The 13,781-nt window shown below is 40.2% G+C and overlaps 1 protein-coding gene across 1 annotated transcript in view; it reads left to right on the top strand.

Moving 5' to 3' along the window:
* espn (espin) overlaps positions 1–13,781 on the top strand; it is a 115,104-nt gene that overhangs the window by 96,392 nt on the left and 4,931 nt on the right. The window contains 3 exon segments of the mRNA XM_055223152.1: positions 5,790–5,935; positions 8,872–9,084; positions 9,086–9,280. Coding sequence (XP_055079127.1) covers positions 5,790–5,935; positions 8,872–9,084; positions 9,086–9,280 — 554 coding nt within the window.

Raw genomic sequence — 13,781 nt, 5'->3', positions numbered from 1 at the left:
AGTGTCCGTAAGCGCTCATGTTTGTGCCTATAAATTATGCAATGTAGGTCAATCTCTGCTTAGAAAGAGAAAAGAAACAGTTCAGATAATATGAGTTGAAGTAAGATCTTGCTGAAGTGACACGGGTTAAAGTCACAGCGTTAAAATGCAATTTAAGCGGTGGCAATTAGCAAAACGCAAAATCAGCAGCTATCTATGGAATATAATGTTGAAAAGAGGACGGATTACATAAGATTATCTGTGCTGCTTTTTATTAATTTCTTGTATGTTTAACGGCCATGTCTTTTTATATTTTATGAATGAAAATAATAAATAAAATACAAATTTGAAAAATATTGTAAAATAATAATAATAATAATGATAATAATACATAAAACAAATACATGATAATAATACATTTTAAAATAAAATACATTAATGTATTTATTTATTTAAAAATACATAAAAAATCAAATTAATTAATAAAAAAATAATTTAATTGTATTTTTAATTAATTAAAAAATGAAATGAAATAATAAAAATAAAAATATGCTTTGCTAATGAAATATTCTTGCTGTGGAGTCCATTTAAATAAGTGTTAGACCTGCTAATGCTGTAGTTTGTTTAGTATGTCTAGAGTTTCAAATGTTCATGTGTTCACGTGTCAAGTTTGATTTGAATTCATGAATTGCAGATCTAATTGCATAATATTTGTAAGAGAGTTGATGTCTGTCTTGCTTCAAAATTTTAGATTTTAAAAAGAGAGAAATCATAATTAGATATTCTTCCGAAATTGTTCAGCTCTGGTTTGGACAGTGGTGGAAGAAGTACTCCATTTTATTAAGTAAAAGTACAGATTATCACGAGAAAAGTCTAGTATTAAAGTGCCTGTTTAATAATGTACTTAAAGAGTAAAAAGTAGAAGTATTTCGTGCAGATTTTGAGGTTTTATAAAGCTTCAAATGTGGTGATTTTGATAAAGATTTGTGCAAAATTTAGTGCAACATAAACAACCGAATCAATCCTGTTTTCCAACTGTTTTGATTTCTATATTTTTTTTGCTCAAATATATAAACGTGTTAAAAAAAAAACTTTTCAGCAGGTCTCAGACAATAATAAAAAATACTTTACTTTTGAGTCCTGTTCAGAAATGGAGTAGTGGAGTAGAAAGTACAGATACTGCTCTCAAATGTAAGTAAAAGTAAAGCACAGATACCTCAGATTTTTACTTCGGTACAGTATTTTTACTTTGTTACGTCGCACCACTGAGTTCGGAGTCGTTCTACTGCAATAGTAATTTCACTTTTGCTCTGAATGCTTCCTTCAGGGACTTTTCACAGCAAAGCCATAGCAATAAACCAATTTGAAATGAACAGTAGTACTTGTAATCTCAAAAGAAGAACAGTCCCGTCTCAGTGAACAGCTGTTAGGAGGTACGTAAAGTGAATTTAAATTAAAATACAGATTGATTTATGGCTCAAACCGTAAACCAGACGACGGCTCTGACGGTTACAGCCCCGTGTTTCCTTATGGATTGACAAACATAATGACCTAACTCATCTAAATGCCTCAATAAACACGCTCTAATCCCTCTGTGGGCTAAACGTCACTGCTCCATCTACACAACCACAGTCAAGGCACTCGTATGCGCTTAAATCTGGCCTTTTGTGCTTGACATCTGTGGATCATTAAGTTTAAAATTTGCACATTTTAAATCACAATATTCATCTAAAACGACTTAATAAAAGAAACAAATCTGCTGACTTCCATACTAGAAAACTGCGGTGCCCAGTGGGAGCTGACGTCGCCGTAAACGTCATCACAACAAAGAGACGTGGAGCTGTTGGCGCCCCCTATAGACGGCTGCACATCACACTAGCGAGTAGCGGATTTAAAAAAAAAAAATCGTACCAAAATGACGACGATGCGATGCTGCCAAATCCTACGTGTATCACAGATTAAGAAAATAAAACTGGAGGAGGAAGTGCGTTGGTCATAGTGGGCGTGGACAGGTGGAGGTGAAAACGGAGGTAGATCTGCAAAATGGCGTCTTGATAATACGCGATTAAAGATTACTCAAATATGAATCACTCCAAAAACAACTTTAAGAGGATAAATGAGAAGGAAACAACTATAACATGGCTAAAAACTCTGAGAAGTTGAGTTAATTTAAGTCTAAAAAGGACGATGGCGTGATTAGGAATTCATAAAATACTTTCTTTAATGGTGAACTATATAATTTTTGTGGTTCATTACAGATGTTTTTCTTTTTTAATTCCACTTAAATATCTATAAAACATGCTCTCTTGGTGTGAGGAGTTTCGCTTCTCCACAAATCGTAGCTTGGCCTCGTGGGGTCAAATGCTTCCACAGAAATACACACATTTAATGCCTTACTATGGAACATTCCAGGCAAAGCAGTAACATCAGCAGAGAAAGCCAGAAAAGTTACATAGTGCCCCTTTATTTTGCAAATAAACTTGACAATTTTAATTCAAAGTTCATATAGTCAAAGGTCACATTTTTATATAGCGTTTTTCCACCTTCAAGTCACTCAAAGCTCTTTACATCAAGGAACAACTCACTCATTCACACACCAGTGCACGCAGAAACTGGGGGCGAGGTGGGTTAAGTGTCTTGCCCTAGGACACAATGACAGCATTAATCTATGGGAGCTGGAATCACACCGCCAACCTGTGGGTCAGAGGACAAACACTTCACCAAACTGAGCTCCTGTCACTTTACACTACAGCTGGAGATCAAATTACATCACAGCTCAGCTCACGGACCATGTCTCTGTAGAAACGATCCGGGCATTAATAGGGAACATTATTCAGTTTTGGGATAATGCGTGTCAAACTCAAGGCCCCGGGGCCAAATGTGGGCCGCTACGTCATTTTATGTGGCCACGAGAAGGTAAATTAAAAGGCATAAAATAAGTCTATGCTGGTTTAATGTGTGTATCGAACGTAAACTAATGTAGAACAGAGAAATATTTGCAAATAATGATTGCAAAATGTTCAGGAAGAGTAAAATTGTTGGCACAGAAGGCAGTTTTGAGAAAAGTGAAGGTGAAGTTGAAGACAAGTTTGTGCTTCAAGGAGAAAAACCTGCATGTTTTTTGTGTTATGAAGCGCGGTCAGTTGTGAAAAAGTACAATCTACATCGGCATTTTGACTCCAAACACAGAGCAAAAGTTACACTGCAAGAAAAACAACAAATTGTCCAATAATTAAAAGGCTGTAAAAGTCTGTTTTTGAAGCAAGTTCTGACTTTTTTAAAAATGTCAGTTTTTCAGGGGATACACAGTTACACAGACATGTTGAATAAGTAATAAAGACAAAGAGTTATTCAACAAGTTAAAAAGTAGTTACGTTTATTTTACATGACCTGGTGCATTAACCTCCTGAGACCTGAGCTCCTGGAGGATTTTATTTGCAAAAACTATTAAGTGCCTGAATACACACATTTTTTCTGACTGTAAAAAACAAAATGAGAAACAATTGTGTCTCTTGGAACAATGTGTCTGATTTGAAGTGCAGCAAACAGGCGCAGAAAGACATATGCCTTCAAAAAAATAAAAATAAAATAATAATAATAATAATAAATACAATAAAAAACATTAAAAATTAAAATATGATAAAAAATAAAATAATAAATAAATAAAAAATAATAAATAAATATAAATAAATAAATATTCTAAACTCTTAGAAATATTCAAAATTGAACATGTTCTTGTTGCTGTTCTTCTAAAAATTTGCACTGTGGCCTAAACAATCCAAAATGTGTTAAGATGGTGCATTATTTTCAGCAACAACGAGCACTTAAGCACAACCAATAACATGAAATCTGATAACGAATAAAAATGCACTCTAGTTACATTTATACGTCTTTTTACAGTTAAATTTGGCTCTTGACGTGACGGTGAAAATGAGTGTGACGCCTTTGTTCTAGACTCTCAAAGAAACCACGTTGTCCTTCGCCGTTACTGTGTCTCTGTGTAATCGGGTGAAGACGAGGACGAGTTGAAACGCTCAGGACTAAGTTGGTGAATGAAAACCGTTTGTCATCTGCGTGTTACTATCGCGTGTAGCTCGGGAGATTGTTCGCTAACGAGATGGGATTGAGAGGGTGACTGCTGTGTGTGTGTGTGTTTGCGTGCGCGTTAATACCATTGGCTCGCTGTCACTTTGCGTTACCGTTGATTCCTTTTAGATTTCCGCTGCTGCTGCTGGAGTTTGAATAGAAAGTGTTGTGCAGAAGCGAGAGAGAAAGTACAGCAAAGAGAGAGAAAGAAAGGGAGAGAAGGGGAGAGTGTGTGAGGAGGAGCCAACCACACGGACTTTGTGTCGGGCTGCACCTCTGCTCCTCGATGCAACTTTAATAGGACACTTCATTCATGTAGAAAATGAGAGTTCGATGAAGGATTAAAGGCAGATCACGGCAGGTTAACAGCAGTCGCATCAGGTGAGCGACACGGGCGTTCGTTTTGGGAAGGATTTTCTATTTCTTGTGTTGTGTTTTGTTGGATTTGGATGAGTTTGTGCAGCCCTGATGAACCATTTTTGTGATTTCGAATGTTAAAACGTGTGAAAAACGCGGTTGTTCATTGACAGTTTGATGATTTTGTCAATTTTCGATATAATTAGGATCAAAGTGACTCAAAATCCAAATATTCAGCGCAGTTTTGATGGTGATTTTTTTTCAATTTTGTTACGTGCAGCTTTTCAACGTGACATTGACTTAAAATCGTTTGCATTTCAACGTTGTAAAATCAGCCGTTTTCAATAAAGTTAGGATCAAATTTGCTCAAAAATCCAAATATACAGTGTTGATAGTGTTTTTCAAGTTTGTTTTGTGGAGGTTTTTAACATTACATTGACTTAAAATCATATGCATTCGCCATTTTCTGTATAATTAGCATCAAATTTGCGCAAAATGAAAACATAAAATGCAGTTTCAGTTCGAATTTGATCATTTCAGCTGCGGCACGTGCGAGTTTCCAACATTATAACGACATAAACCCTTTAAAATTCACAATAAAGATCATATTTCATGCCTAATCTGTTCGCAGCGTATCAAAACGTGACTATTAAAGCCTCCGTTTATGTCGAACTTTTGCAGCATGTTCATTATAATCAGATTACGAATTAAGAACTGGATGTATGCATTTTCACAAAAGCCTACATTGAAGATCTGAAACGTCAGCAGCAGCTTAACGGGATGTAATTAGGTCGCTCCCGGCAACCGTTCCTTTTGTACTCATTGTGTTAAAACCTGCCGGACTGAACCATGGAGAAAACGGTGTAATCTGTGTCTTTTATTATCTATAACAGCGTGACGTTTAGTGGAGAAGTGCTGCAGATGAAATATATAGATCTGAATTAACAAATTATAGTATAGATTTTGTGTAAGTTGATGTGTCGATGCCATTTTTTTGGAGATAAATGTGGAAATAAATAAGCTGATGAGGTACAATACGTATAAAGTGCAAGTTTATTAAGCCAGGAAAGGAGTTTTTTTGTTGTTTTTCTTCATTAAGTGGTGTTTTTTAACTTAAAATGAGGCAAATCATGAAGGGTTTTGACCGTAAACTGTTCGTATTGATCACCTCTGAACCCACAACTCCTCTGCTCGTATTGTGAAGCCCGGCTGATGCGCTGAAATATTAAACAGTGAAATGGCACCCAGGCCCGCGCTCCCTCCCTCCATCCCTCCCTCTGCGCCGTGTCGCGTTTGTCATCGTGTCACTTGTATTTATTTCAACTGCCGGTTTCACTTTTCCCTCTCGTCCCTTTTTTTATCCGCAGGCGCCAAGTCCTTCAACATGATGTCCCCGACCGGAGACAACTCGGAGCTGTTGGCAGAGATCAAAGCCGGGAAGAGTCTGAAGCCCACGCCCCACAGTAAAGGCTACACCACCGTTTACTCCAACAGCGGACCAACGGGCAGTAATGTATGTTATTATCTCTGACGACGCAGCTACTTTGAAAATGTGTTTAGCTACAGAAACCTGCAAACTCAAATCGCTGGGTTTGGAATGACATCAAAACGTTTTAAAGGTCGTAAATGTTTAAAACAGATGGAAGAAGGTCAAATTTGTGTTGTTAAAATGCAGATTTGGTTGGAATAAAGTGGGTTTTAGAGTCCAGGGTGGTCCAAAAGTCACTGACAGTTGAAAAAAATCCATAAGTCTTTTGTTTCTTAATATTTTTCTTTCATTTTTTCAGAGCATTTAGAACGACCCTTCCGACATTAGTCTGAGAAAATACAGCACCGAGGAACGAACCCTCATTGTACAGTGGTACTTTGAATCACATGGGTCAAATAATGGGTTTAATACCAGAGATGCCCCGAGCGTAAATGCCATTAAAGGAATAATACGTGTTTTTCAAAGACAGGGGGCAGTGTGTGATCTCCACAGACCTGACTAGTCCTGATTTCTTCCTGCGGGACGATCTTAAAGAAAAGGTGTTTGTGAATAAACCTCAGACGACTTAATAAACGACTTAAAACGTAATATCGAGGATCAAATAAGAGCAAATAAGCCCGGAAATGCTTCAAATGTGACGCAAAGTGTGTTGGGTTGAGGTATTCAGGGACAAACCGAAAATGGTGAACTTATCACTGCTTAAACTGGGAGAAGTGTCCAAGTGTAAGTGAACAATTATAACCGTATATATTTCCAAAAATCTCAGAAGGTTCAGTTTTACTCACTGCTAAAATTTGGTGAGTATAACTTAAGAATTATAGGAGCGACTGAAGATTTAAAAGTGTCAGTGACTTTTGGAAATGACCAGGTTCAATAGATGTAAATTTACTTTTTAGATATTTCCACAAAAAGTACAATGTAATCAATAGGAAAAACTGGCTCTTGTCTCCATCTGGCATTTTTTTTTGTTAAATGGTCCAGTCAGAGTACTTTATTTTCAATACTCTGGACACTTTTACACCGAGTTGCATTATATTATAGTGTAAAAACATAAGATATACTCACAAACAGCTTTATTTTTTTCAATTTTTATGTGTTCATTTAAAAATCACACATGTTCACACTGCAAGAGCTGTGTTTGCTTTTTTCTTGCTAATACTGTGCAGTTCAAAGCCAAAATGGCATGAAGAAGTACTGCCATGTCTTCCTTTTAATTTACCTGTACCGTAATACAGGTACTCAATATTAGTATTTTTGTATTTAGCTACTTCATAAAACTGACCACTAAGTACTTAACTAACTTTTTTTTTACAGGGGCATAAAATCCAGACCATTTGTAAAACTTTTGTAGTAGTTTATCTTCAGAAATCTAGTAAAGAGAAGCAAAAGATGCAGGAAAAAAGTGCTTAAGTGTTAAAAGTGCTCTCTGGAAATCTGCCACCTTCTTGTCTCATGCAGATGTCATTACATTGCCTGGAATGTTCCACACTACGGCATTAAGATCTATCTAACGTTTATTTCATTACAGGTGTTTTTATTGCAATAAAAGTACCTCGAAAAGCTTATATTCTTACTGTGAGTCGTGACCTGTAACTTGAACAGTTGGCGCCGTCTTCTTTTCTCCATGGAGATAAATACATTTAATGCCATACTGTCGGATATTCCAGGCGAATCAATGACATCTCCATGGAGACCAGCCGACGGGGTGGAATACTTACATAGTTCACATTTATTAAGGCAGTACTGGACCTGTGGACATAAGGGTTAAAGGGTTTGAAGTGTTTTGCTCATAAACTGTATATATAAATGGACATAGCTAACCTGCTAGCCGCCACGCTCCATCGACTCTGGCTCCAATTCACTTTCTATTGAAAAACTGTGGCCCCTCTCTCTGTAACTGCTGCTGTCAGACTCATCATTTTGGTCTTCAATGTTCGTATTAACCCGCTCTACATGATCCTGGGGTTTTTATTTCACATTTGTGTCTGTAAATCAAGATGTGAACATTAATAACATTAACATTAATAATAATAACAGACAAATCAGGCGCCTTTTTCGCAACAACTTTGATTGACTGCTGTAATTGTGAAGGAAGAGATTGCAGATCAAGTAGAGAGTTGAAAGAAGTTTATCTGATTAGATGAAGGAAGGACATTTCAAGGGAATTTTTCGAGTACTTATACCCCCAGAAAGGTACTGTCTATAGAAGACCGGTCCTATTTAAGGAACTCTTGGTCACACAGGTAGTAACTGGACTCACGTGCAACACAAGGAACACAGCCAAACTCCAAAATAAATGAACAAACGACAATCCAGCAACACAAACTGAACACGGGTAGAACAAAAACGGCTACACCCCTGATTAGCCATGAACGTCAGGTGCGGGGGAAAAAACAGGGAGGCAGCGAACAAAGGACTGGAACAGGCTTGGAAACGAAGCTGGACTGGGTATAAACAAGGAAACCGGCAGAACTGCAACACTCTTATCAACCTGAAGATGAAGAACTGTGTCGTGCGATCAAAGTAGCAGGTTCCAGCGTCGACATCTTAGAATAAATCTGTCGTATTTTTACAGAGAAACACGTTCACCTCACACAGTATTCAACACGAAGTTTAAGAGTAAAAGAAATAAAACAAAAATCATGCTTTCATTTGCGTTGCTAAACCAGCCTCGCTCCGGATTGGCTCTTTGGTTGCTAGGATACTCCTTGTCGGAATTCCAAATATGAAACTCGGCTCCAAATTCGCCCTCTATAACTGCTCTAGCTTTGACTGGAGCTGAACGCTGTGGGCGACGTCACAATCACTTAGTCACACTTCTTTACACAGACTATGGTTTTGTCCAATGAAATACAAACAACTGAAGTGTCCTTAGTGCAGCAAATATTAACCAGAGTGTTCAAAAACGCCACGCCTTTATAAAACACTAAGCAAATGCGTTTTTTTTGTGTTGTTTTTAGGGAGGCACCACCTCACCTCCAGAGACGTGTCCCTCGAGCCCGCCTCCTGCCAAGTCACCCTCTCCTCCGCCCCCCAACAACAACAACAACACCGCCACCGCCGCATCAGTCACGTCACCAAGGTCCACCCCGAGTCCGAGCCCGAGCCCGACCAGCGCTAGATCCACCAAAACCATGTCCAACTCGACGAGCAACGGGCACATACCCTCTAATCCCGGTGGTGAACGGGAACGGGAGTAGTAACAGCTCGACGTCCGGAGAGACTGTGAGGAAGACGAGCATGTCCGACGTGGAGGCGCTGGTGCCGACTCACGATGAACAGGGAAAGGCCATACCTGAGTGGAAACGCCAGGTGATGGTCAGGAAACTGCAGGCCAAGATGCAGGAAGAGGAAGAGAGCAAGCGTAAGGTAAGGTTTGAAGTAAGTTTTTTAACGTGTGACTCTTGGAGCTATCCCATTTGTGCTCTTTGGTTTAAGTGTATTCGTGCGGTTCAGCTCACAGTTTATGCGTATTACTCCGAAACTCATGTAGTTTTTACAATATTTTGATTTAAATTGCGTAAAAGGCAATATTCCGCTATTTTCTGATCTATGTGTTAATGTTTCCTCATCAAAAACAGACCTGGAGTTGTGTTTTTTTAGTTTCATTCACACGTTTAACACACAAATCTTGTATATTTAGGCTGAGCTCTTCTCTGAAACACTTTTCTATGGTAATACAGGAAGTGCTCCACCTTCTCTAGAATCATTTGGACGATTTCAGTCCTGGAAATGCAAATCTCTGCTGAACTAAAGGTAAAAGGAGCTGTTGAAAACTCTCACTACATGACATCACAAGGTGGAACGCAGAATTATGAGGTTTAGAGATTTAGACAGACGAATAATAAAGGATTACAGTATTTTACGGACTATAAATTGCACTTTTTTTTCTTTTCATAGTTTGTCCAGGGGTGCGACTTATACTCAGATGACTCAGATGTGGAATATAAGTCGCATCTGAGTATCTAATTTCACATCTTCGTTACGTTACAACCACGTTTATTCTTCATTATTATGCTTTTTTTTGGCTTATACTCCAGAGCGACTTGTGTGAATGAAACAAAACACAACTCAAGGTCTGTTTTTAATGAGGTAACAACATTATAACATGACTTAAAGCTCAGAAGAATCCATTTTGTGTAATATATTGTGTAATCTTTAATTGCTATGACTACGGAGGACAGTTGCCATAGCGTCAAACCCATGAATATTTGGTGTTTAGTGCAGCACAGATATTACACATGGGGTTTTATTTGTAGGTATATGGGTGACCTTTGCCTAAAATGGGACTCAGACATGTCAAAATGGCTTAAAATCATGGATCATACAAGTTTAAAACACACTGGGGATAGCTGCTTGGGACTTGGAGTGTGATTTTTGTGTTTCTGTTTGAGTTGCCAACGAAAACTGATCATAATCCACAGCAAATATTTATCATTTTGTTGTTAGAAGTCACTTAGAACAATCTAGAGTTTAAATTGGAGATGCTTTTCAGTGAGAGGCTGGTCACTGATTCGTCGTTATATTCCAACACTTTTTTTTTTTAATTGAATATCTTTATAAAATACAGAGCTTTTGACAAATTATCACTTACCTCAGTCCTCAGCAAATCCATCTGCAGCATGTGTGTGTCCTGCGGCTTGTTGGATTGCAGTGAAGCACTTGGCTACAACAACCATCATGAAACAAACGGACTAGAGTGAAATGATGGAGTTTTGTGTCTCCAAGTCGTTTACATGTCGATTCAGTGGTGTGATGCCGGGCCAGTTCACACTACAAGTCAAACCAGTGACGACCAAACCTCTTATATTTGCACTTATTTTACTGCCAACAGTCAATAGTGGGCTCATGCTTTGCCCGACTGAAATAAATCAAACTTCAGGGAGACCACATGACTCTAACCATTCTCACACAGTTCTACTCGTGTGTAAACTGAGATGTGGGGCCAAGTATTTACATTAACTCTGTAACAGAATACATAAGGGGCAAAAGGAGGGCAGGAAATACAAATGTAGAGCAAGAAAATGTAAATTCAGAGAGTTAAACAAAGCGAAGTAGTTTGACGCTTTGAGCCAGTGCCATTGCACCACTAAATCCATGTAATTCCTGTGTGTGGAGGATTTGCACTGAAGAGTGTTGACACAGGAGCCCCAGCTGAAGGACCCCTTCTCCCCTTTCTCTCTGTCCATCTCTAAACTGATACAGTTTGCTGCCAATGGAAACTACCATTCTCAAGACTGGCACTACTCCCGTGTCCACAACGCCATTTTGGGCCCGTTCGGGGAGCTGATGACGGAGGCCGACCTGAACCGCATCGAGAAGCAGATAGAAAACCTGCAGCTGATGAACAAAGTGTCTGAGGTGGAGAAGGAGCTGGAGGCTCTGGAGCGAGAGCTGCACCAGCTCTTACCTGTGTCTGCTGCTCTGAACCAGGGACACTTCTCTGTAAACCCCAAACAGGTGCATGGACAGGCCGAGGACCTGCCCGCCTGGTGCAATAAGATCTCCACCCTCCTGAAAAGTATGGCCCTGCTGCTGGCCACGCTCGGGGGGAAGCAGATAGACATCCTGGAGCTTGTTTATTCTCAGGAAGGAGACACAGCTCCCGCCCAGGCGGCAGGGCCTAGCAGTGGCTGTATGGGCAGGTCCCTCTCCTTCTCCACCAGAGAAGATGTGGAGAATGAAATAAGACAATATGGAGTTTCAGTGAAGAACCTTAAGGCCAATTATGAAGTGCAGAATCAACCACAAACTGCTAATGACAAAAGAATATACAAACGAAAAAGATCTCTCCCAGTGGTGAGTGAGGACGGCCACTCTGCCAAAACACCCCAAAGCAACGGACACTTGGCTCCAGTCGGGCCCCTCTCCACTTTAGAGGAGGAGCCTGTGATCGTGGCCTCACACGCCCATAAGACATACGTCCAGTCTGAGGCTATGGCTCCTAATAACTTAGAGCAGTTTAACCAGGTTCTGTCGACTGACCCTATTCTGAACAATGACCAGTTCACCAGGAGCTTAGAGGTTCAGACAGACTTCAGTTATGTGCAGGAATGTATCGACATGAGGAAAGAGAGAATCGTTTTTCTTTTCCTAGAACACTGGCGGAAATACACAATGACTGAATCCTTCCGACCAAAATCGAGAAAAGGATCACATTTAACCGTGGGCTTGGAGGATTACAACCAGTTTAGTGCGGAGCTCGGGGACGGCGTGCAGAGTGAGGACGACAAACTGCTTCTGTTTATGAAGTCGAAGCACGTGGTGGGAAACCTGATTGGTCACTGGCGGTTAATTATGAGTCAGGTTCCCACGAGACAGATCCGAAGACTCAGCCGCTCCCAGATGATCTACTGGCCCGAGCACTTCCTGCCCCATGTAAACGGCTCACCTGTCAGCTACGAGAGTCTGACACTTGACCTTTTCATGCTGGGATACTTTCAGCTGCTAGAAATGAACATGTCCCGAGATGAACGCAAGTTTCGTCACCTTTTGTGCTACGAGATGTTTGACCGCCTCGGGAGCCATAAGTGGGAGGTGATCCGAGATTTCCACAAAGAAGTTATGTTGGAGATCGAGATAGGAAAACGAGACTGGGTGGAAGGTTTCGAAGATATAAAACAGAAATATTTTGGTGACTCTGAAACGTTGGGCGGCGTTTTGACCGCTTCTTTTAACTCCATGGCGCCCGAACTCCCCCGAGCGCCCGACGAGTTGCCCCCACCCCCTTCGCACCCTCCTCCTCCTCCCCCACCGTCTCACCCGGCGCCTCCACCTCCCAGCGTGGCGTCCGAACCGCCTCAAACTCCGCAATCAGAGCCTAGCCCGTCAACACAACCTCCTTCCGTAAACAGCGGCGTATCCGATAACATTCAGGGAAAGGAGACGTTGGATTACACCGTCCAGAAGGATCCAAAAACCTCGACGTCACCAGATGGGGCGGCGGTTGCCAATGGAAACGGCTCGGAGCAGGACACCACACAAACTGACACCACACAAAACAGTGATGTAACACGTAAAGCGGAGGCACAGGCAGAGGCAGAGGCGCAGAAAACGTCCGAATCTGGAGCAGAGAAACAGATAGCTCCGGAGACGGTAACAATCGAGGAACCTCCTGTAGATAAACCCGCCCCGAGAAGCGGCTCAGACTCTATAAAAACCATTTACGAGCTCAAAGAGTTCAGCAACGAGGAGATCATAAGATACATCGACCGTAGTTTTGCCTTTTGGAAAGAGAAAGAGGCGGAACTTTTTGATATTTAACGTTGTACGACTGTGTAAACGTAGCGAACGCCGATCAGTTTGGATGAAACCGATGAGGGAACTGGCAGACGGAAAGGAAAAGAAAGGTTTACTAATCTGGTGTGAGCTTTTAGGTCAAGACACTGGAGCCGCAAACAAGAATCTGCTTGGCTTTGCGGACACACCCAGCGACGATTTGCATTTGTGTGGCCGTCTGGTGTTTCTAAGGAACGATGAAGCTTTTGAGAAACGCTTTTTTTTTATCACGTTTTAGAAGTATAACCTTTATGCCATGGTGTATTACTTTTGTAGATGTATATTTGAAAGGAGACTTGCCATAAAACGTGAGGATTTTTGATAAACTAAGTGATGTTTATGTATTTACAGTCGCTTTAGTCCAGTATCAAACAATAATTCATGCATAATTCAAATGTTCAGTGATTTCTCTGGGTTCTTGTTACTGTAAAACTGAATTATAAATAAACAAACTACGCAAAAGAATAACTACAAATATCAAAGGCCTTATCAGACGTATATTTGTTAGGTTCTATATTCTGACAAATAAACCTTTGTGATTCTCTTGGAGCGTCTGATTTTGATAAACTCTTGATAAAACACAACTGATTTT

This window comes from Periophthalmus magnuspinnatus, chromosome 7 (assembly GCF_009829125.3).
Source record: "Periophthalmus magnuspinnatus isolate fPerMag1 chromosome 7, fPerMag1.2.pri, whole genome shotgun sequence".
NCBI classification, from domain to species: Eukaryota; Metazoa; Chordata; class Actinopteri; order Gobiiformes; family Gobiidae; genus Periophthalmus; species Periophthalmus magnuspinnatus.
The sequence above is the reverse complement of the archived record's forward strand: the minus strand, read 5'-3'. Positions and strand labels throughout refer to the sequence as shown.